General features: G+C 40.0%; 1 protein-coding gene across 1 annotated transcript; it reads left to right on the top strand.

Annotated features, from left to right (window-relative positions):
• Positions 1–1,701: 1,701 nt before the first annotated feature.
• On the top strand, positions 1,702–22,535 carry ZFAND4 (zinc finger AN1-type containing 4). The gene is made up of 11 exons (XM_074544192.1): positions 1,702–1,951; positions 2,858–3,160; positions 10,278–10,353; positions 10,455–10,522; positions 11,062–11,248; positions 11,919–11,925; positions 14,392–14,568; positions 15,386–16,567; positions 17,188–17,242; positions 19,558–19,672; positions 21,643–22,535. Exons 2-11 carry the CDS (start codon positions 2,977–2,979, stop codon positions 21,776–21,778), a joined length of 2,187 nt encoding a protein of 728 aa, XP_074400293.1. The 5' UTR covers positions 1,702–1,951; positions 2,858–2,976; the 3' UTR covers positions 21,779–22,535.
• The last annotated feature ends 3,046 nt before the right edge of the window (positions 22,536–25,581 follow it).

Here is a 25,581-nt window from a genome sequence, read left to right as displayed (position 1 = left end):
TGTACAAGTGACTGCCTGCAATTCTGACTAGATTCACTGCTTTTATGATAGTGACTACTTTATCTTGGACTCTTTAAGACTGTTCTGCTGTGAATTTAAAGCATGTGCTCAGAGGACTTCTTTGAGATCAACTCCCACTTGCACTGCAGTCCCCATTCTGAGACATCTGCTTCAGTCCCTTGTTTCTCAAGTTGAATTTCCTTTATCAGGCACAGTAAATACTACAGCTGAAACATCTAGCACTAATGAGGGTAAAGCAGAAGGAAAGGTTGGAAGGGATAAAGGAGAAACATGATGTATTGATTTGCACCATAGGTGGGCCTGGCAATGATTCATGTTAAGTGGGGATTAAGCTGAGAGTAGCAGCTTGAAAAAGAGTGTGGGGGCTATTTGCAAATGGGTGTCTGCAGTGAAAGCACTTGAACTTTTATTTATAGGCATTACATCTGCTACATATGCCTTGTATGTGATCTGGACTGCTTCTTTACTCCTTTCTTCTGTGCTTAGAAGGGCTTCAAAGATATGATGATGAAGAAAAAGATGGTAAATTCTTCTGTTTCTTTTCTGCATCTTTCTTCTTGGCCCTTCACATTAATAACTTCCATTAACATGAACAGCAGAGAGGGCTGTTCACAAGCTTAAGAACCCTGAGGGCTAAAAGCTCTTGGAGCAGGAAAAAAAAGCTCCTGCCTTAGTGTTTCTTAAACTTTCATGTGAAAGCTCAGCAGAGAAAAGCTCTTCATAGTGCAAGTTTCTATGATGTAGATCAGAACCTTTGTTCCCACCTAGTCTTTCTAAACTGGCAGACAGAGAGTGTTGGTGCCCTTCCTTGTCTCTCTTCACATATTAAAATGAGTTCTAGGCACTTCACTTCTGGGAGGGCTTGGTCTGAGAGGTGATATTTTGAACTGGGTTTAGGCTAGACGGTTTGGTTTTGGGTTGTGTTGGTTTTCTGGTGATTTGGGGGTTTTTTGTATGTTGCTTTTCAGATTTGGTTTTTGGCTTTTTATGCAAATTTGATAAACCACAGCTGCATATTTCTGGAAGGGCAGAGCTGAAGGCTCAGTATTACAGCACCCAGAAGCTCTGACAGGTTCCCATACCTGCTACATGCTTCTCAAAAGTCATTATTTTAACTGGGCCTGAAACCGAACAGTGAGTCAGGGTAGGTCTTGCATATTTTAAAACCTAAATGGAAAGTAAAGTGGTTAATGTAATTAGCACCTGCTAATAGGATGAGCTTGTTTTCTCTAGCCTGTGATCGTCCGTGGGCCCGCTGCTTCTGGAGCTTGCCCTGGCTCACCTCACGCTGAACTGGGAGCGGAATGGAGCGCTGCCCTTCAGTGAAGGTGCCCCAGAGCAGTGCCTGGCCCTGCCAGGGGCAATGTTCGTGTCCTGGCTGGGAGCAGCGGGGCGGCTGCCCGGGCTGGGAGTCGGCCCCGGCGCTGCCGCCCGGGGCCAGCGCTGCGCTCCGACACAGCGGCAATGGCTGGGAGCCGCTCGGCCGGAGCGCAAGGGCTCGCTGCTGCCTCTGCGGCGCGGCCCTGAGCCGAGGCCGCCGGAGCCACCTTAGCCTTGACCTGCCCGGGCCGCCTCCCGGCGCCGCCGCACTCCGTGTCCCAGAGGGCAGCGCGGCCCCCGCCGCTATCACGTGTCCACCGGTAGCGCAGGGGGCGTTGCACAGACTCACGGAGCGGTTTGGGGCGGAAGGGACCTGAAGGCCCATCCCGTTGCCCCCGGCCCCGAGCAGGGACGCCTCCCACCGGAGCGGGCTGCCCGAGCCCCCGTCCAGCCTGGCCTTCAACACTGCCGGCAATGGGGAACCGGATCCGGGTCCTTCCGTGCGCACGCGCTGCCGCCCCGCGTCTTAACGACCACAACAAGCGGCCCGGCGGGCGCCCGCCCCTGAGGCGCCGCGAGCCCCGCCCCCTATGGGCGCTGATTGGCCGAGGTTCGTGAGAGCGGCCGTCCCATTGGTCCGCGGGAGGAGCTGTCACAGGGCGGGGCGGCGCGGGGGCTGCCGGGCGGCTCCTCCCAGTCGTGCCCCCGGCGTCTCCGGCTGCGCTCCCGGTCCGAGCGTCCCGCCGGGCCCGGCCGGCTCCGACAGCTGCGGCGGGCGGGGCGGCGCGGGGGGAGAGGAACCGCGTCTCCCCCCGAGCGGGCCCGGCGGTGGCAGGTGAGGTGAGACCCACCTTCGCTCGGCGGGTTCCGGGCCCTCTGGAGTGCCGCCGCTGCGGGGACCCTGCGGCGGCAGCGGCGGGGCTGGGGGCCGTGCTCGAAGCGCCCCGGGCTCGGCCCCACCGGCGGGGCGCGCGTCCCGGGAGGAAGCGGGGCCGGGGCAGCGGTGGCGGGGCCCGCGGCCAGCCCGGCGTGCGAGGCCGCCCCGAGGCGCGGCGGGGGCTCGGCAGCTGCTCGCCGTCCTTTGTTCGCGGGCGCTCCGCTCGGCTACCGGGGCCCGGCCCTGCTCCGCTGCGGCGATGGACGCCGCTGGCACGGCCGAGCTGCCGCCGCCAACTGCCTTTCCTGAGGCCGGAGCAGTCCCTGTTCGTACGCCTTGCTGGAGTTCTGCTCGAGCTCTGACACTGCGGAGGGCTCAGCTCTTGTCAGGAGGCATTGGGCGTCTGGTTGTCACGTCGCTTGTGGAAACAAAAATAACAAAGGTAGTGGGTTGCGTCTGGAATGCTGACTGGAACTAGAGCCCTAAAACTGCAATGTTGGTAATATAATTTGAGGTTATCTTGCCCTGCCTAGGTAATAACTTCAAGTTTCTTAACGTCCATTTTAGACAAAATGAATTTAAATTCTCTTTAGCTGTTACGTTTAGACGTTGTCAGAACTATATTTGTTTGCTTTATAGGTGAAAAATCCTAAAGATGAACAGCAATGCACTACACGTGTCTTCAAAGCTGCCTTGGCTAGAAGTGGAATGTAGTTTCCTGACAGATCTTCTTACAAGGAAGTTGTAAATCCGTTCTAATGGCCAACAAGAAAGAGCCTCCTTTTTTTAATAAAGATAATATGGGACCATTTCACTACAAACTTCCTTTCTATGAAACTATGGAGCTCTTCATTGAAACGCTTACAGGAACCTGCTTTGAACTGCGAGTTTCCCCCTTTGAAACAGTTATTTCTGTGAAAGCTAAAATTCAAAGACTGGAAGGTACTATTCTCTCTTATTTCAGTGTAAACTTTATCACTTTAGAAAAAGTTCTGTTTTAAAAAACATAATTACTAAAATCACACCAGACAACTTAAATGTCGTGTATAACAATATGTTTGAAAACTAGGTGCTTAGGTTTAATTGAAGTTGAGTTGTTTTTCTGTTCTTTCTGTTTGCTATATGTTCATGGCTTAGGCTTCACTGCAGTTGGTATGTTTGCTCTTCTGATGGGTTGGTTGGGGGTTTTTTTATGTACAATTATTAAGGTAAATTGTAAAAAGTCTGTGGATTCTCTGACTCAGATTGTTTGTTAACTAGGAAGGTTATAATTTGAGCCATGCAATATATGTGTATTGTAACTGAGCATACTTTAGATTTGCTGCTATGTTTGTTGCTGATCAGGTTAGTCAGTTTATGGTTTTTTTATGATACTGCAGTCACAAGAGCAACTGCAGTGCAGGCAATTCCCAAAGGCAGCTTTAAATTCCTTATTTGAATTTTGTTTAGGTGAGTGATCTTTTGCTGTTAGACATCTGGCTGAGCAATGCTTTGTCTTAAAGTGATAAACTTGACACATTTTGCCAAGTGAAAATCTCCTTTAAGTCATGAGGCCAGTCCTGATGCTTATGCAAGAAGAATAAGTGCAGGTTACCTCTCTTACCTCTTTTCCTCTATGGTGAGGATGACCTTGCATGAGAGAATATGTTTTGAAATATTTATGTGTTCATAGTCTTAAGTATTGCATCCTCTATCTTCTTTTTCACTTTGGAGGGGTTAAAGAACTGTACAGCTGTAGAAGCTGAGAGTATCAGAGTTGCTAATTTTAAGAAAAGGGATCCTCTCCTTCCCTAGTCCAGCTGTGTGTGTTTTTCATCCTTCTGTCTGTGTGGAACCCATCCTCTGGGAGATGTAATATAATACTGTTGACTGGAATCTAAGATAACTCTCCTCCTCTTATGGAAATCTGCTCTGGTGGATGGAAAAAACCCCAGACAGCTGGCACAAGTGTTAAAACACACAAGCATTGCAACAACAGAGGGGATGTTTACTGGTAGGATGCACACAGCAGAGCTGCACTGTGCAGTGACTGGATCTTACATCTGTGTAGGTGCAGCAGTGCAGCTCTGGGGGTGGCCTTTTGTTTGCTGTGGACAAAGCTGTAATTAATCACAAGTCAGAGAATGTGTCAAGATGTTCCTGGAGGCTCGAGGTGAAACAAGAAAAGGAAAGGGGTTTTCCTGCCTGTAATTGAATATAGGTGCAGGAGACATGGGTAGAACGCTGAGTAGCAGTGAATTAATAGGTAGCATAGGCAGTAGAGAACAGAAGAAGGCAGGCAAGCTGTCTGGGCAGTATCGGTGGTGCTTTAAGAGATCACTGGGATATGTGAGGAAGAGAGATTTGAATTCCTTGTAGTCCAAAATGTGAGACTGTGATAGCCATACTCAGTTATACCTACAGCTTACAAAAGTATTCTCATTTCTTAATAGAAGAACAGCTCAGTAATGAAGTTTTAATCATGCTTATCTGGAATTTTGTTTGCATGTTGTAGTTCATAGGGTGGTAAAGTAATTATGGCTTGGCTGCTTGCGATATAGAATTAATAGTAAGTAAATTCCATTAAACATGGAAGATGAGTTTACTGGTGCTTATCATTGAATTCTCAGCAGTCAGTTGAAATACTTTGATACTTCATAGTAGAGTTAAAATATTTGTATTGTCCTGATTAGCGATTTGTGGAAGGCAGAGTGAAAACAAATTGATCAATTATGTCTGGACAAAACAGATACACAATGACAAATTAATTTTATGTTGCATTTGGGGTTGCTATTGCATGTAAAATAATAATTAACAATTTTTCAGTGACAAAGTTTCTATTATAGTGCACAAGTTCAAGCAGTAAATTACCCAGATGGAGCAAAAATTCAAAAGTAATTTTGTTGTAGTTTAGCATGGGAAGGAGAAAACTTATATCTGTTCCTGTTTCTGCTGCTAGTATTTACTTTTTATTATTGTATTGTCTCAGCTTTCATGGGATGTGAATCTCTATTATTTAAGCTGCACTTCTGGCTGGAGAATGCCTCCTACAGTGCTGAAAGACTGCATGAGGTCCCTAGTTACACATATTTTCTACATTTGGATGTTGGGGATGATAGTATATAAGCTAGGGGAAAAAAAAGAGACATTTTGAAAAAATGAGCTGAAACCTGAGAGCTCCAAGAAAAAAATCTTGAATTGTGTCAGAAGTTAACAAATTGTTGAACTATTACCAATGCCTCTAATTGTAAGAGGCTAATAATAAAATTAAAACAAGACAAAATTATCTTTGTCAACAGCTAGAAAATCAGTAGATGTAGACTGTCTTCACTGTAATAAAAAAAGCATAATATGGATGGCATGTTAGGAATTTTGTCTGCTTCAGATACTGTTTGTCATTCTTGATGCCTGCTAGTGATCTGATATGGAAAGGCTTTGTTTGGACAGCTGTACTAGACACTGGTACCTTACTAAGAAAGAGCTCCCTGTTTTCAATGGTTTTAGTCAGTAAAGAATATACATAAAACTTACGGGTTCTAACACATCAATTTCAGTGCAAGTCTTCTACTCATAAATTGAAGTTCTAGCATATCTCATGTGTGTGATGTGTGATTATAGCATATCTGATGTGATGTGTGATTGTGTTATAGCATATCAGATCCAGGTATTTGTCCTCAGATATGTCCTGTGTGAAGTAAGCAGGAGATTTGTTATAGTGCTGGCTTTGAAGCCCAGGGATAAATCACTCCTAGTCTCAGATTCAGTGACTGAGCCCTTTACAAAGGTTCACCTGAGAAGAAATAGCTCCCTTTGTCTCTGCTGGTGGCATAAAAGCTGGAATACACTCAGAGTGCTGCTAGCAGTGCTACCTACTCCATCGGTTTTACTTGTTAATCAGTGTTGATGGACATGGAGAGGATGGTATCTGACTTTCAAGGTGGCATGAAAGACTGAGCTTTAACATGGGTACTTCTTGAAAAAATCAACGTTTTGTTGAAAGAGGAAGTAATGGGGCTTTTAAACTGAGTTCTCTTTGCTTTCTCCATTGCACAAGTGCTTGTAGCTGCTGGGCTGGGCAGAGTTTAGTATTCATTTGGAAACACGGTTATTACAGTGTTTTATAGACAGAGCATTCAGGTAGCATATTTGTAGTAATGGTTAATTAATCTGTTAAAGAACCATAGATAATACCTGTAAGCATGTTTATTGGGAAAGATAGGATTGAGTCTCAAGGGAGGAGGTGGACTTTGGATTTGGTAATGGCAGTGGTGGTATTATTGTTGTCAGCTTGCAGGAATTTTAATTCTTTGGTATGGAGTGTTAAGGCATTCATTTATGTAGTTAGCTTTAAAATAAAAAACAACTTGGCCATGGTTTGTTAGGTGAGTACTTGCAACTGAATTTTATGAATTTTATGATCTATGTACATTGAAACATTGACCTTGTTAGATGAAAATTTAGATGTTCTCTTTTTCTTGTATTATTGTAAAGGGGAAAAAGAGAACGAGCTTTCAGAGCACACCTTGATTTCAGTGTTCAGTAGGTGTTCCCTTATGTTCAGCAGGGAATGATGAACAGATGCAGCAATAATTTTGTTGTGTATGTGTGTACTCAGTTCATCGTGTCAGTTGTTATTTTTCTTTGCTCTTTTTGCTGTCATTATTTTGCTGCCTGTGTACAGCAGCTTCACGTTAGAAAAAAGGAACTAGAAAAATGTCAAGCAGACTTCATATGGGTGTTGTAATTTCTTTCAATATTCTGTGAATTCAGAGTATGTCATAATGACATTTGTCACTGTTTGCATTAGAGAAAATAGCTGTGCTTCTGCCAGGACTGGAGTAAATGGATTGCACAAGTGTCATGAATTTTTAACGGAACCAATCCTGCTTTTTCTGTTTGTTACTTTTCCCCTACATCTTCTCTTTGCTTTATGATTTGCCTGTTTACTGTGCTGATAGAGAAGTTCATGAAGCATTTTTAAGCTTGTACCTTGTCTGAACTGGGGAAACATTTCTGTGAGTGCAAGACTGCTCATAGCAAATGGCTGCCCAGAGCAGCACCTGGAAGCTGTAAAATAAGGTCACCTTTGTCAGGAAATTTTGTTGGCCTGAATTCAGTTACTGGTAATTTGCTGTCTTTCGTCTGTTCTTAGTCCCTTTGACAAAGAGTAGGTCAGACTGACTCTATATATGCTGCCACAGTTACTGTCATTCAAGTTAATGCTGGGGGATGTAACAGTTAGGAAAATGGTCTTGCCACTGTAAGTTGTGGGCTTTTGCACCTCTTACTAATGTAGCCAGTTTGTGGGGGAAATAAGACTGTCAGCCCAGCCTCTCTGTAAACAGAGGCTTCATCAATTTCAGCATTGAATGAAAGATAAGTGCAGTTTGAATTTTTACAGTGAAATATATGTGGCATTTTTAAATATAGGAACTTTATACCCACAGCATAAAATCAAGGGGTTTTTTTCTGAAATCTACAGGGATTTTTTTTTTCTGTGTCAGACTTGACAATATCAGTTTCTGTGGTGAACCTACTTAGCATGTCAAAAAGAAGAGTAAGGGAGACAAGCTTAAGGCTGTATGTGATATGCTGATTCAGAGACAGGATAGGGTAGCTGCTTCTCTCCTCTCCTTCCCCTGTGTTAGTAGGTCGCATTGTCAGTGCACCTGCAGTGTTTCAGTAGGTAGTGTGCAGACTCTCCTGTCTCCTGTAGCATCAGCTGGCCAGCTCATTTCCATTTGGGCACTGAGATGTAGCTTATTGCCTTGCTTACCTCTCAGTATGATTTGGGGCAGGCCAGTGATACCATCACGTGCTGCTTAGGGAGAGGGTATAGTGGATGGGTATCTCACAGTTCTCATTATTGTTGGCAGTTGTACATGATGATCTCATGTGCAAATGTCTCCTCAAGAAATCTTACTATGATCCAGAAAAGGGTGATGAATATTTTGCTGCCTCTGAAGCTATAAAGCACATACTATTTCCTCAGTGTATAAATACAGAATTCTAAGAAAGCAGTATAAAAGGGCATAAGTAATAAAGATGTGTCTGTTTCCAATTACAGCAGAGTATACTCTTTTCATCTGTTCATTTCATCAAAAATACATTGTCATTGTTGAATGAGCAAAACTATGTTTCACTCCAGTACTGCCAGCTGCAAGCCAGCCTTTTTAACAAATGCTCTCTCAGTTTATCAAAGTAATTGGAAATTGCTCCTTGGAGACTGCTGAAACCATAACAAATGCAGACAGTAATCAGATTGTTTGTAATCAGAAGAGAGCAAAACAACACAAAAAACTTTAATGGAGACTCACTGGCTATTGCCAGCTTGTTCTTTTGCTTACACTGCTGACTTGAAACATAACCAATAACCAGCTACTAAATAGCCAGCAGTGTAGTAGCAATTATGTTTGTCTACTGTATGAGCATTCTCCTTACAAATGTTCTGTGGACTTCAGAGGGTATAAGAGTCCTGTTAAATGCAGTCAGGGGTAAAGTTGTCTTGGTTGGTCAGAAGATCTGGATATGAGCTGTGGTGAGAAGAGGAAATTGTCATCTTCTCTAAAGCCTAAAGGAAAACAATGACAGTTCCTGCAAAGTGCACTCCCCCTTCTGCACAGCGGTGTCTCCTACTTGTCTGTTGATTGTGCTTGGACTTTGATTCCCTCTTCTTCCTTGCCATTGATGGGTATTGGGAGCTTTGTGCCCTTCCTCTGCCTAGCAAGGGACTACTTTTCTGATCCCTGCCACAGCTTGCCAAGCATTCTCACAGGCCTTCAAATGCTTAGATGGTTTTGGGAACTACCTGAAAGACTCTGATCTTTGTGTTCCCTTCCTGCCAGAGTATTTAGGGAAGTCTTACTGTGTAGCACTGCCACTTGCATTTCCTTTTAGTATCTGAACATGTAATGAATAAAAATATAGGCTAAAATTATTTTAATGTAACCTTTAGGAAAATACATTTATAGATTTTGGTTCTTAGTATGAGAATAGTGTTTAGGACTTCTTGAAAAAGTAGTTCTTGATCTTTATAGATATAGATTTTAATTAATATTTGTCATGAATATACAGTGGCATCTTAATTACTTGGATTTCACTAGACAAATTGAGCAACTTCCTTGTGATGCTGGATGCTGACTTTTTTTTGGTGGTCAGAGATGTCGCATCCTTTTGTAACTGTGTTCATTTTTATTCTATCCAAAGTTTGGAACATGGATGTAAAAATGTGAAGGCCTCAAGTTGTACCAGCTTTTGCTTATTATCTTTAATGTGTATTACATCTGTATCTAACTGAATTGACTATGCAGGCAAAAATTGTGTAGAATTTGAATTCTATTTGTATAGAACACAGATTTTTAATAAGAACAAATATTCAGTATGCTTACTTTCTTTTAACAAAAATAGCCAGACCATCCCAGAATTTGAGTTGAAAGTGAGTATTACTGGATATTAGTAATAACATTCTGATGGCTTGAAAAAACACCCAGAACAAAAGAAAAGTGTTTGTAGGATGAAGTTTAATTAACTGCTGTGGTACTAAACTGTACATGCCAACTTTGAGGTCCCAAACCAAGCAGGGATAAGAACAGATTTGCACTTCCCACCACTGTAATAGAGCTGGCACCAGTCACCTTAATGTGATTATGTCTGTACTGTGAGTAATACAGAATACCAGTCTGTTATTAAATTATTCAGCAGTTTTGTAGGTAGAGTTTTATCCTGTTTTTTTCCATCAGTAGACATAAAGTTCTGAAGTTCAGATAACAGGAAAAAACCTTCCTTATCTGATGACTGAAAAAAGCAGGTGTTCAGTAAGCCTGAAGCAGCTGAACACTTCTACACACTGTGCTGAGCCAAAAGGTTGAACTTTGTGTGTGAGCTAAAGCCTTCTGAAAATCTTTGGTTTTAATAACTATATGGAGGTTGGATGTCATGGCTGAAGACTGCTCAAGTGCCTGTCCTTGTCCTGCTTCTTCTCTTCTTTCTCCTGTGATCCAGTTTCAATCAGCCCCACACTCTTCAAAAATCCACAGAAGTCTTCTTGACAAGATTTAAGTCATTTGTTTCTTTTGTTTAGGTATTCCTGTCTCTCAGCAGCACTTAATTTGGAACAATATGGAACTGAAGGATGACTATTGTTTGGATGATTATAAGTAAGTATAGAATAAAATTATGTTTCTAATTAATGTTTCTAAGTAATTGTTAGCATGAACAACAGAAAATGCTACAAAAATTTATTTGTTGTTATTTATAGCATTTCAGAAGGCTGCACTCTGAAGTTGGTTCTGGCTATGCGAGGTGGACCTGTTAACACCAGAAGAGGTAGGTGTTAAGGAAGTTAAAGATAATGGTTTTCATGCAATGTCTCATAACTGTAAAGAGCTTAGGTAAGCATTCTCTTAGGGAAGCATTTTGGACAATGAGACTTCAGTTCCAGATGGAAAAATACTTAACAAAAATGGGGGGATTTTTTTTGCCATCTTCTCTTAGAATATCAAGTTCACTTTGTTTACTCTTAAATTAAGTATATTTGTATGTACAAAATTGTCAAGTCATAAAATCAGCAATTCTTCACTTGAAGAAAAAATTATCCTGCAATGTCATTATACAAATATTTTTTAAAATATGGTCATAAGAATCAGACTTTGCTATAGTCAGATATATACTTGGTTACTTGGACCATCTGTATAGGAGTGAAAAGGAAGAAATTCCCTTGATAGTTTTCTTGGGAAAAATTAGGAAAAAACCCAGCCTATCTTCTAGGTTGGGAATTGCTATTATAAACTGAGCTGAGCACTCAGAGGTGATCAAAAGAACAACAATAATACTTTGAGTTCATTTTGGTTTTTTTATGTCCTTAGTTCCTGTGAAAGATCCTATCAGGGAAATGGCTGAATACATGGATCCTGCTAGAGACAAGGTGTGGGAGAAAGGGCCGTCCAACAAACAAGTCACCTTCCTCGTGTATCGCGAAGGAGATCGCTTGAATTTCTTCCGTGTGGTTGACCGGGGCGATGGCACTTTAACACCACTGTCTGAATCTTTGAGGTAAAGTTCATTTTAATCTTTGTATTATTCTTCAAGAGTGGATTGCTGTGTAATTTTCAGCTGTATTTGTTGGTTTTATCAGAAGAGTATCTGGCATATTGTAAGGATTATTCCCTAAGGGCTATTAAATTGTTGTAACTGTCTGAGAGCACAGTAGTGCTTTGTGGTCAGTGGTTGTGCTGATGGTTTTCTTATCACTGTGTGCATTAATATAGTGCGATAAAACTGACTTCATACTTAGGCAATTCTCAACATTCCAGCCCTTTCTGAAAAGGACCATGTTGCAGGAGAGTCAAATCAATATTTTATTAGATATTAAAAACTTCCATTAAGCACTTTCTCTAACATCTTAATGCATTTGTTTAGTTTTTTAAACATTTCCTTGTTCGCATAACAATTTTTTTCCTATGAGTGTGACTTGACTAAATGATTAGTCAGAAAAATAGTATTTACCAATACAGCCAGATTTTGGATGCAATTAGGCCTCAGGTTAGCTACTGTTGAGGTGCCAAGCTTGTGTCAATTGCTGTCAGAATCCAGTGATCTTATCATCAGAAGGACACTTTACCTACTACATTGTAATTGTAGTAAACAGCTGGGTAGTCTTTTTCCTAAAACTATCAAAATGGATACCTTTTAAAAATTATTGCATTCTATTTGTATACTGCAGCTTTTGGGTAGGTACTTTTTTCCATTCAAGAACTTAACATTTGTACAGCTGCGAGGAAAGGAGTCCCTTTTCTGGGAACTAGCTGTCTTTTCTGCAAGGCTAAGGCTCAAGGTTCTTTAAGTGACTATTCTTGTTTCTGTATGCAAAGGGAAAGCAAGAGCTTTGTGCTGGGATTTTATTTTTTGTGTTCAGACTGATACTACTCTTAAAGATTTTTATAAGACATCTATACTTAAAAACTACCAATGGAAAAAAATACCAAAGCTGAATTCCCACATTCAGTCAAATACATTGGGTTTAAGAAATGAGCTGATGCTGGTCAAGTGAACCAGTTGGGTTGGAAGCCACCTGAGTTGAAAACATTGAGCTTGAGTTGTTTCTGTTTTTCTGTGCTTGCTATGGGAGTTCACTTATTAGCTTTTCTAGAAGGCAGATAGTAATTTGGAGGGGAAGGAAATCCTAATTCTTAAGTTGGTTACCATGGCTGGGTGAGACTGTGGGAAATGGAAAAGTAGCAAAGGGAAGAGAGAATGGAAGCAAATCAGACCTTTTTGTTTGATCTTTATAGAGTAAGGCTCTGGGTCACTCTGAATACTGCTGAACACTGCTAGTTTTCCATGCTGACAGGTGTGTTCATATGTGTGGGTATATTGGTGACTAAGCATTTTGAAGCACGTGTTTATCATCCTTTCTCACATTGCTGATACCTGGAGCAGAATTCGACTGAAATTTAGAAGTGAGAAGTTGGTTTTGGTCTTGGTTTTTACAGTTCTCCAGATAATTTTATTTTATCTGTGCTTGAGTTACTGGGTCAAACTTAACAAAAGTATAAATGCATACAGTGACCATTGTCACTGGGTTAGAAAAGCATTGAAGCATTGATGGAGGACTGGTGCCAAAAGGGTTTCAGCAAGCTAATAATTTTTGAGACATGCATTTTATTTTGTCACTCTTTTTTTTTTTGGTGTGTGTTTTTGGCCCCTGTTTGTCAGAAAGTGGAACAAAAAGATAACAATGATTTTTGCATTAAAAAAAATCAAAAACCAACCAAACATGAGACATACTGCTTTGCTTTCTGTCCTTACCTTGCAGGAAGGGACGTTCAACAAATTATTTTGACTTGGTGATGTAAACCTTTGTGAAGATAAAATTTTGAAATTATTCTTTAGTGTTGGGTTTTTACCAGGAGAAATATGTATATGTAATAGATATGATAACTGTTCCCATTTGGAATTGCTCTGGTTTTGGTAAGAAATGTCTGGTCTATTTTGCTGATTCTTGGTTTGAATTTGCTGCTTTCTTGCTCTTCACACCATCTCCCAGTGTCTCACTGTCTCTCCATTCCAAAATGCCTTTGCAATTTCGTTACATTTTAGGAACTGGATTTGGAGAGTCAGTGCAAAAAATGCTGGCTCTAAAGGCAGCAGAATATTTCTAAGGATCAGGTAAGATGCCAGCTCTAATTAGTGATATTTTCTTTTTCCACATGACTTTTAGTTCTTCCTTGATCTCTTTTGGAGAGTAGAAACTTAAGCTAAATCTACTAAGACATATGTATGAATACAGGGGAATTAGGGGAATTGCCTGATTGTCATGATTTCTAGGTGCTGACAATGTAATGGAAGAACTATAACACTCTTTGAAATGTACTGCCTACAGTGTTGAAAATGCATCAGTTTGTACTAAATTGGACAGTCCTAATGGTTCTTTCATTTCACTGTCAAATGTTGAATGTGTTGCTGGTCAATGCTTCATTGCTTCATAGGAAAAACAAGTTAGATGCTGATTTTTTAACCTTGAGGTTTAGCATTCTGTTAGAATGCAGAATGGAAGATGGAAATGTCATGCTGTAAACTTCCCGTGATTACTGACTTAAAATACTTTGTCTTGGGACTAGCAATTCTAATCTATTTATTTTTTTTTTCCAAATGTGAGACTCTTTGGAATCTTTGGGAACCTAAACTGATCTTTTTTTTCTTTTTTTTCTTTTTTTTTTTTTTTATTTTGAAAAGGAGAAATAGAATATCACATCCACATGGGTGAGCCCTCCATTTCCATTTATGGTGAGAACACCCCTCAGGATGGATAGAAATTTGGACTTTTCCTTCCATGCCAGTGTCTGGTTAATTGGAAAACTGATCAGCTTGTTGTCTGAGTCACACACTTAACAGCTTTGGCCATATCTTCAGGAGACATTTGTGGAACTGGATATCCCCTCTGTGGGGAAAATATATAGTGAGTGTGAACCAACTGTATATGCTATAACAACTTCCCAGAAGCGTGGCTGTGTACAGATTTCAGCGAAATGTCAGCGACTTTGCCCTAATAAGGGATGCTTATGTGGATAAATGGATTTGAAATATCTTTGCATACAGTTTTACATAATGTTTTGTCAACAGATCAACTACGGATATGACTTCCTAGTTGTGAGAATACTCTACATTGAAAATGTAATTAAATTACTTCATTAGAGGGTGAATACAAACTTTCTTTTATTTTCAGCGGTGGTTCAGTTTATAATTTATATGCTGATGATGAAGATGAGACAGAGGCATCACCTTCTGGCCAACAGATTATTGAGAATTCAATTACTATGAACAAAATGAAACTGCTCAAGGCAAAGATGGAGAACATGAATCTGAGTAAAAAGGTGAAATTGTGATTTCAATTTTTCTGTCATAAAGTGGAGTGGGCTTTCCTTGTGCTGCCTTTTCTAAAAACTAGACCAGATACTCTGCCATACTAAGAAGTCAAGTTATCATGGGTAGATGATTTCTCAGCTATTGTTTATGTAAATACTGTTGTGTAAACATTTTCTGAGGGGCATTGGCATTCCTTGAACCTACCTGCCTTCATTCAAAGAATTGATTACTAGTCCTGGATTTATTTGCAAGGGTAGATTTTTTGGGTAGGTGAGTGGGTTTTGTGAGTTTTTTTCTTCCGATACTTCAAGTAGCATTGTTATGCAGTACTGCTCTGGTAAAAGTCAATGTTTCTCTTAAAATGAAATTTCATTAGATATACTCTAACTGAAAAGCCTATAAAGTGAAATATGGGAATGATATTATCTTGAAAATAAAACATTAAGCTGGTGCTCACATGTGACTAGGTTACCTAGATGTAAAATGAAGAGATTATACTTCCTTACATTTTTTGTTCTGTTTGAGACCTGAAGCTCCTCTGGATAACTTTGATGGCTTTCTGGTTTCCTTTTTCTGTTTCTCTGATATATCACCTGTTCAGTGAAAATATTTCCTGATTATAATCTTTGATTTTATTACTCAGATGTTGGGGTGAAGTCTTCAATGGCTAGTAACATACGAGGGAGTAGAAAGAATGGCTTACAGTGTCTGAATTCCTCAGCATATATTTTCAGTCAGGTCTTTTGAGTGCAACTGGAATTCAAATACTAATTGTTGTTGTGTCTGTGATTTTTGATTTTGCTTGGGCTTTTTTCTTTTCAATAGCCTAAGAAAACTGTCAAGGTGAAGCCTCGGCCTCCCATGACTCCTCGACCATCGAGTGGCTCGGTGGCTGCTGCCCGTCACCGCTTCCTCAGAGTGCTGCCCCACATCGGACAGTCTTGCCTACCTCCTCCCGGGCATTTGCATCAGTCAGAGTCTCCCCAAAACGCACTTTCAGCACTGGCTACCTTGGCCACTGCTGGTAGAACAATGCCAGCCACTGCTAATCACTTCCTTAAGGAAGATGACACTTGGCAGAGCAGCTCTTGGTCTCAGCCAGTGAATAGCATCAGGTTACCACCGAAAATATCTCGTGTTGAACTAGAAAATGCAAAGCTACCTACAAATAGTATTCTGACTCCTGTTTCATCCCTGCCTGCAAATTCAGAAAAAGCACCTGAAAATCCAACCTCAGCGAGTGAGGAGGATGCTGTTTTGTTTCCAAACCTAACAAACGTGGAACTATATGGAAAAGAAGAACATCTACCTGAACCAGATGGTTATGCTTTTTTAACAGAAGGAAGCACTGCTGAACAGTGTAGTGAGATCTATGACATAGGAAAGGTGAACCCAGAGCTTGAACTGCCTGATGGAGACAAAGATTCTAAGGTTGTAGAGCAGCATAGCAAACCTCTTGGCAAAGTGCTGAGCACTGCAGCAATGGAGGCTGGTCTTCTCAGTACTCGTGAATTAGGTCCTCAGAAGAATCTGCTGTTGTCTCCCCTGCGGTATTCAGCGCAAGTGGCACACCACAGTGCCCTGAAGCCACAAGCACAGCCCAGGTGCTTTGAGGCTGGTAACTTGAGATCTGCAGCCTCCCCAAATGTGCTTCGATCGTTGGAAGTACGTAGTATAGCAGACTCCTCTTTTCCTAGGACCACTAGATTTTGTAGTGTGAAAGTAGAGTCACTTGGCAAAAGACCTGATGTAATTTCTAAAGCAGAGACTAGGGACATCACAGATGTGGCTAGCAAGACACCCAAAGAACCTGCGAGTTCTGTAAGTAACTTAGGATTTCTGGCTTCGCTGGCCCGAAGCACAAACAGGGAAAGTTTACAGAGTTCCTGTGGGACTGACGGCTTTCGGACTTCTGGTATTGCACTACCTGCAAGCCTGCAGCATTTTCAGGAAGAAAGCTTTAGGAAAACTGCTCCTCCAAATGAAGCTGCTGAATATAATATTCTAGTGAGTATACACATGTCCAAAGAAATCAAAGTTTTCCTGGTTTTGTGATACTGATGTTACAAAACTACTGTGTGTGTGTTTGTGTCTTGTCAGGAGAGGCAGATGGATTGTAGGAGGTTTATTTAAATCCCTGACTGTCCTAAACTGTTTTCTGAATAGCTTATGGTATCTAAACAGCCTGTTTGTCTAAACAGGTCCTAGAACTAATTTTTCATTGAGATTGAAGTGGTTATTCAGTTCACAACTGAAATTATGAGTTACTGTACTGATAGATTTATGAGTGTGTGTCTTAGAAGCATCATCTGGCTTCTGCTGCTCACTAATTGTCATTTATTCCAAAGTGTGCCCAGTGACTGGCACCATATATGCCAAGCTTCTGCTCTCTAATGTACTTTGTTGTTTTGGTGTATTTTGAAGTGTGGGGACGTTTATTAAATAGCCATTGATGGTAAGGCTTTATGTTACAGAGCTGTACCTATGTGTGCAGAAGTTGTCTTGGACTCTTCATGGGCAGATTGATAAAACATTGATATCAAATAAGCTGATAACAGACTACCTACTTTGCCATTTAATTTCCATGTGCTAGTAATTTCCTTGTGGACATTTTTTTTTTTTTTTAGTCTGCGCATGGGCTTGGAATGAATGGAAGTATGGCAGCTGTAGGGAAAAGAGTAGGTAAGTAACATATAATAATTAAAAATTACTCTTTAGTTTTTTCTGGTACATCACATGTATAGAGGACAAAAATAATTTCTCTTTGTAAGGCATTTGGCTTCTGGAGTCCTTGCTGTATTATGCTTCTATTGTTTGGTTAGTCTTTTAATATTTTAAGCACTTCTTAAACAAGCAGATGGGATCCAGATCTTAGATGGACCATAACTACAATTCTTCCTTTTTAATACTTAGTGAATCCTGCACATCATCTGTAGATCTAAATGGGAGCTTCTGTGCTGAAGTTTCCAAATTATCAGTTTTCTGGATACTTCTGAGTCTATTAAAATCAGAGCCAAATTTATCAGTAGCATTGTCTTTAGTACAAAAAAAGTGGGGAGGAAGCAATAAGGGCATGGATGCTGCAGAACACTGATATAGTGCAGAAATTTTACTGGTTTTTGTGCTTGTCATTCTTTCCACCCTAGCCTTGGTAACTGTGGAGTGCTTAATGTTTGACATCTTCTGAAAAAGAATATGTTATGCATAGATATTAACTGCTTGTGTGATTAATTCTACTGGGAGTAAAGGAATTGTCTAAATTAATGCTTTTAAAGCTCTTAAGACAATGAGCTAAGAATTTTCAGCACATTTAATTTTTCTTCTATGTATTCTTGACTTGCAGTTAGCAATTTTTCTTTTCTTTCTATATGACCTTAGGAAGAGGTAGGCATGTATTGCAGATCCAGATGTAGAAAATGAGCTAGACAGTAGCTGTTCAAATGGCAGCTGCAACAGAAAAAGTTATGTAATTGTAATGTTGGAGCAAAAGCTGCTAACAGAGTGGGTTGTGCTGTTGTTTCACAGCTGTGGGTGCAGCTTGGACTTGGCAGTCAGTTAGTAAACAGGTCTGTCCTTTTGCTCCAGAGGTGCTATCCTGAGAGCAAAAGAGAAGTGTCCTCTTCACAGTCCTATCCAAAGTGACTCGGGTATTAGCAGGCTTCCCCACCTGCATGTGGGGAAGCCTGCTAATACCTGAGTCACTTTGGATAGGACTGTGAAGAGGACACTTCTCTGGTGAATCTTGTGTTGAACAAAAGTGTATTTTCCAAAAGATGCCAGATATGAGTTAGTGTGGTCATATCATGCAGGCTGTTGGGAGAGACGTGGTAATGATCTGTTATAACTGGCCAAAGGACAGATCACTTTTCACTGCAGTTGCTGTAGGGATGTAAATGTGAAGACAGGTGTATTGTTTTTCCTGTCTAGGTAGGTCCACAGGGCCAGCTGTCCTCAAGCTCTGTCTCTTTCACAAACTGAGCTAGCCAATGCTTCTGAAATTGTGTGCTTTTAGATGAAGAAATTGTTAGCGTGGACAAATGTTGCCTGGAAATTTCAATGCTAAATAGGAATGGGGTGGGAGTGGTTGGTAGTGATGGCTGTCATGTGTAGTGACTGCCTGGGGCTACTATTGAGTGTAGTCTGCTGCATTTCTGTTGGGATTAAAGCTGTGGTGGACAAAAATTACTTGAGAATTCATGAGATAACTTTCTGGGAACATCTTGCCAATAGAGCAGTAGAAACACTGAAAGAATTTTTGAGAGGCTGCATCACTCACTTTACTGATCCAGATATGGGAAATATGCTTAAGCAAGTTGTGGAGAATGAACTTAATTCTACAGAAAGAAGGGAGGAGAATAAGAAAGGAGAAGCCTTGTCTTTACATGATCTCCAGTTAATAAAACAACAGCCAAGAATTACATGGCAAAAAGTAAAAATAAAGTAATTTTTTTAAGTGTAGAAGCTTTACAAACATCTGCAAAGTGTCTAATGTAACCATATGGCTAAGTAGAGGCCTGTAGTCTAATACTGTACTTTTCTTGCAATTATGGAGTACCAGCAAGATTTTAAAATGTTGCAGTACTTATTTGGCAAATTAGTATACTGAATATATTGGATGCTAGGTACTGGAGTGCCCAGTTGATTCTTTGTAAAGCCATTGTGCACAGTGCTTTCCCAGTGACACTCTGTTCATTTTACACCTGGGAAGACCATTAAGAGATGTGTTTCTTGATTTGTTCTGTAACTTCTTGCTTATGTGAACTTTTAATTCTTGTTCAGAATAACAGTTCTGCACATTGTGATGCCTCTTCCAGGCTTGAAGTGTGTTTCCTGTTTTGGCTTTCAGGGTTTATTTTTCTCCTCTCCTTTTAGACTTTGGGTTTCCCACCTGAAGTATCCTAAGAAATGCAAAATAAATTTTCATTTCAAAAGATAACATTTAACTAGTTTGTGAATAAGTTAAAATGTCTTTGCTGTCTTTCTACTTCTGAAAGCAGGTGAAGCAACCCATCTTCCACCTGTGAATGGCTTAATTCAAGCAAAAAAGAAAATTTCAAAGCACTGCTTTCTTTGTGGCAAGAAAACTGGATTGGCAACCAGCTATGAGTGCAGGTAGGCTGAGTATATAACCAGCTGTTACTTAAAATTGATAGCTGAGTTAACCAAGAAGTTTTCTTTCCTGCATTGTATTCCGTACATAGCAAATCAAAAGGGGACCTTCAAAAAAGTTGCAATTCTCAGTTCAGCAAAACTGCAGGAATTAGAACTCAGGAATGTTGCCCCTCTTCTGCTCTTGAGGTGTATGTTCTTCCAGGAAGGTCAAGAAATAGAAGGTAATAGAATGGAAGATAGCAGGAAATTAATAAGATAACAAAAACAATGATGCATTTTACTGGTTGGAGAAGAACTTGTCACAGATACACATTCTGCAAAGTTTCTCATCAATAATGACACCTTTAACAACTTGAGGAAAAAGCAGGTTTGGTATAGTTTCTCAGAAATGCCCCTCTGATTTCTCCCTATTGCAGCACATCTTGACAGTTTGTGAATTTATGCAAATTTGTATTCAACAAATTTTTGATGTGTGGTCTGCTTTTTGCAAGACTTCAGTTACCTTTGAGCATTTAGAGCATCTCAAGCGCAGAACCAGAACCAGAATGCTGGTCCCCCAAATCCTTACTTCTAGATGACACTGTGAGACCTGGTGCTTGGTTGTAGTCTTGGGAAACTATAAAAAAAAGAAGAAAAAATCCCCAGATGAGGAAAACTAACCTCCAAACTGACAAAAAACTCAACAACAACAACAAAAACCACAGGGAAAAAAACAGATCTCTCTGTTAATCTTAGTTTTCAAGTATTTTTTGACCACAAGGTATTTTTTTCTTAGTATTCTTTCCTATGGGCTAGTCAGTGTTGGGAACTGCTGCACCATGGGCTGCATTTGGAGCTGATCTTGGTTCATGCCAACAACAGCAAAATGAAAAAGAACTTCTGCCACTGGGGAATCGTATAGAGAATTTCAGGGTGAGGAATTGTCTCCTTACTGACTCTTCGGTCTCTGATTTTGAAACTGTTTTGTACACTGCTCACTTTCCTGATGAGCAAATAGCTGCAACCTCTTCTAAAAGTAACTAAGCAGCTTGCTTAAGGTTAAAAATGAAGGGGGTAATGGCTCATCTCCAAGAATAGCATTTATTTTGGTTTCAAAAGGAGCAACCATGGGACCTTTTACTAGAAAGCAGGGTAAACCAAATAAAGAATACAGTCATATGAGAAAAGTTGTGACTATGGGATCAAGAACCAAAGGAAAGCAAATTTATTTCCAGGCACACAAAGCCTCAGGAACAGCTGCAGAGTTAATTATGAACCTAGATAGAAAAATAAATAGGGGATTATAGTATACAACATCCAAAGTATGCTTTTCTCATGGTAAGACTCTTAGCTGGAGAACTGTCAAGTTTAAAGCAAAAATCCTGATCTTAACTCATCAGAACTGCAACTGGTACTGGGTTGATGAACCCTATTAAAGTCCTCCAGGAAGTTATGTTCCCTGTAGTTTGTCTGATGTCTTAACAGCTGACTAAATCTGTATTTATTAATCTTAAATGGCTAATTTGAGTTTATGCCAGACAGAATTGAGCTGAAAACATCTGTTTTGATTGTCTGAATGATGTAGTGGTTTTGAATTGAAATGCATTATATGGATTTCACCTGAGGGAATTACTGTCTGTGGTTTTGTTCTCTGAATTCTACCAAATAATATTGTGTGAGGTCCTTAAAAAAGAAAGAAAGTAAAACAAAGCTCATTATTCTTAAATTATAAGTGTATTTGACTCCTTACCAGCTGGTTCCTGGAGCACTGATCTTGCTTAGCGTCCCAGCTGAAGAGACTGTTGGGTCAAAACTAAAACGTGCGAAAAATGTCCTTCTGTGTACCCCACCAGTTAATGTTACCAGTCTAGGATGGTAACAATGCAGACAGCTCTGTCATCTAAGACATGATTAACTAAAATGGCTCCCAGCATGTCAGAGCATTGAAGGCTTCTAAAAGCTTGTAACTTGTAATATTCTTGATTCTTCAGATGTGGAAACAACTTCTGTGCGACACACCGCTATGCAGAGACTCACACTTGCACCTACGACTACAAGAGTGCGGGACGGAGATATTTACAGGAGACCAACCCCATCATTAGTGCACCAAAGCTTCCCAAAATTTGACATGGTTGTGCTGCATGTGGCCGCTCTGCTGTTGAGGAATTGTACTGAATTGAGAGAAGCACTTGCTTAAACTGCATCATTTTGCCATGCTCCGTATTTAAAGATTTGCCAAGTAACAAAAGCACATGAGGATGCATCGAAGAATAATGTGAACACTACTGCAGTTAAAACTTTTCTTCTTGAGTGAATGAAAGGTTAAAAATTAGTTTCTGAAAACTTACACTATGATTTAACTGTTACTGCACGTGTTGTGTTTTATATTTGGAAAAGCTATTTCACTAGACAAGTCTTTAAAGATGCACTTTACTAACTTTACTGTATAACCAGAGTTGAGGGGGTGTTGTAATGAGGGTGTCACGTAATGTCTTCTGTACTCTTGTTTTTGTCCATTGTGTGGTATCTTCTAAGTTATTTCACTAGAAAGATCCTCCTCCCTCCCCTTTCTTCAAACAGCCTGTTTTGAGATTTTAAGGGGATAGTGTGTTCCACCCCTCTGTTTCATTCTGATTGATATTCGTACATTGTGTGTCCATTCTGAAAATTACATATCACCTTAATCACATTTTCTTAAAATAATGCTGTTTATATGACAAGTTTGTTTTTAAATAGAAGGTTCCCTGTTTGTTGCCATTAAATATAAGAAACAACTTATTTTAACTTTTTTTGTAATCCTAGATTTTTTTAAGACTTCACAACTTGCTTTGTTAAGATGTTGAATGCTGTTACTGGAAGAAATTCTAATAAATATTAAATTTTATTCTTGTTTATGCTGTCATAAATGCAAAAAATTACTTCCCTCTTACAGTGTGTTCCTAAATTAAAAGCTGGGCTCTGTTGGGAGGGTATATTTATTTTCTTTTTTATTCTGACCAACACTGTGTGCTTTAAATAAACCTCCTGAAGTCTTACAGGTGTACCAGCAAAGACTAAAGGGATGCACAACAAAGGGCTTGTATTAACCTTTCTCCCCTCCAGCTGATAGTATACCAGCAGTTCAGTAAATGCATGAGACACTTCTAGTGATTATGTAGCCTCTGCAGAAACTGCTTTTGGAGGAATATTCCTGCTGAAATACTTTCTTCTTTCATCCCCTTAATGCTTGTGAAATATTTTTATAAGCATAAGTAGCATTAAGTGTTCCAGTATAAAAATATTAATCGAAATCCTACGACAAACAACCAAAACAAAAGAATAACCCCACCTATTTTATCTAGGTAATCAAATGTCATTGTCCCTGTCTTGTCAAAGTCCTCAGCCACTTAGTTGGTATTAAAATGATCTGTGCTGCATTTAGAAGAATGATAGTCAAAAGGTGGACAAAAAAAGAAGAAAGATGACCACTGAAAGAGGGAGAAGTAACTTGTAGAATCTGATCTTTGGAGGAAATCTATTTTGTGTAGCCCACTTCATACTTCTTAAACCTGACGTTTTCAGAGTGATGAGCTTGGAAAAAAATGTTCACAATCATTCTTCTGAGTATTGATAAGATAAAAATATAATTCTGTGTGTGTGACTTCTGTGCTTGTTATAACTGGAGGAAGTTCCCTTGTGATATGACCATTGTGTTGTTACTGAGCCATGCTGTGTACCATGAACTGCCTGCAGTTTTTTCATCTCCAGCAAGGGACAGTGTGTGATGCCAAAAGAAGAGAATAAAGGAACATGACAAATGCACAAGTGTTTTCACAGCAATGACAGCAACATTCTCGAGACAGAGATATTGCACTTCTTGTAGGTACAGTATAGATTTGGTAAGAAGTGGAATTAAACTTTGGTCTGTGATCACTTAATCTGATTTTGCATAAGTATAATTGTCAGGAAATTGTTTTGCAGTATATTGGAATAGCCATACTCAAATTTTAGTTCAACTACACAACAGATGCGTGGTTGGAAGTCACATCTCAATTTTGACTCTCCCTTTCTGCATATGTGTAATGAAGTGCACAACAATGCTTTTTGAGAATATGCAATGCACTAATAGTCTAATTTCCCTGTGTATAGCTTCTCATCATTTTTATTATATCTCATTTTAATTATACTTAATGCAAATACTTCTTGTTCAGAGCTCTACTGGTTTTGTTCCCATGAAGTGTTACAGGCGTTAATTTCCAACCAGTAGTACAGCCACAAGAGAACTTTAATTTGAAATTAACTGTTTCAGTCATTAATTCAGATGATTGGATTTTGCCAAGTCCTGTGTTAGTTTCTGCTATGGATTAATTACTGTTTACTGTGTAAACTTACCTGAATGGTTTGGGGTTTGAGTATTGGTGTACCATGCTGCTGTGCATCTGCTGAACACAAATATTTAGCTTTTCTGTGTTCATGTAATTAGATTATTGTGTTATAAAGAGTTTACATACTGGAAGTTGAACAGTTACTTTGGTGTGTGCTCTTCTATACCTTCCTGCCAATTTCTTTTGCTTGTTTCTTTTATGTATGAGGCAAAACTAGGCTGGTCTCTTGTTGAATCATCTCCAGGATTCTGGCGTCAAATTGATAGGCACCACAGAGGTGTCAGAAATGGTTTTGGAAGTATTAAAAACTTCCTTTCTCTGGAATCTCTAGAAGCCCATGGTGATAAAAACCTGTCTGCTTACAGTTTCTGTCTATTCACTTTGCAGTCCCCTGGGATGTAATTGCAGTGATGCCTTCTGCTCACAGTCTTCAGTTGTAGACAAGGCCAGAATTGTTAATTCATATTACAAAATACAAAATGAAATTTCTCTCTAGGTTGTTTTTTGGTTTTTTTTTGCATACAATGAATTATGCACTTTGTTTCTTTTCAAGTCCTTCCAGCTTTCATAATGGGGCACCATCTTTTGGGTGTGAATTGTGGATTTGGCATTGCTTCTGCCCATAAGGAGTTGCTTCCACCTGCAGCTTTTGTGTTGGGTCACATTTTTCCAATCTTTATGTAAATCAGGTTCATCTTGGGATGCATTTGACAGTTTTTCTGGTATCTACATTAGCACTGAGCCACAGCTGCTTACATGAGAACATTTATGGAGCTGAGAACTACATCTGGAAGAGAATCCACTCGTTCGTGCATAACTCCTATACAGGGACGTTGTGGCAGATTTTGCTGGATTTCTCATGAGTTCGTTTTGTGTGTGAAGCTGCAGAGAAGCAACACCAGGGGGCAGCAGAGGCATTTAAAAATGGCAAAAAAGTTTTGGGTTTGTCCAATAACGAGAAATAAAGTGTGTTTAGTTGTTTATGACCCTTACTCAGCCCACTCTGAGCAGATCTGAGGAGGTCAGCAATAGCATACCTTCCTTTTCCTAATTCCAAAGGGTTTTAAAATATCAGAATGGAAGAGTACCTCAAAAACTTGTTTCTATGCTGGGTTTCATGCTACAATTTATTAGGTGATCTTAATGTATTGAAGACTAGACAGCCTTCCTCCCTTCCCAGTAACCCTGCAAGAGTGGATTTCAGAGGTGTCTGTTAGCCAAGCCCTGTTGGATAGTATGTTTAGCTAGGTTTACCAGATATGTCTAGTAAAAATACTGCATATCCCTATAATTCTTACTTTAAAAAGACAAGTGTTGCTGTTTTTGTTCTTATGGGTTCAGAATGAGGATATCAAAGCATAAATTCATTGGTGTGTGAGGAAGGTATGCCAGTAACTGCTCAAGTGACCACTCTTTACTGTCTTGCCTAGCCTTGCAATTCATAAAGCTTTACAGTGGCAGAAATTTATTTCTAAACCACACTTTAAGGCTGTTTCAATCCTTTTTATTCCAATCTTCAGAAAGACTGATTACTATGTACCATATATATAGGAAGTGTGTATATAT

This window comes from Zonotrichia albicollis, chromosome 7 (genome assembly GCF_047830755.1).
Source record: "Zonotrichia albicollis isolate bZonAlb1 chromosome 7, bZonAlb1.hap1, whole genome shotgun sequence".
Lineage (NCBI taxonomy): Eukaryota > Metazoa > Chordata > Aves > Passeriformes > Passerellidae > Zonotrichia > Zonotrichia albicollis.
The sequence above is the reverse complement of the archived record's forward strand: the minus strand, read 5'-3'. Positions and strand labels throughout refer to the sequence as shown.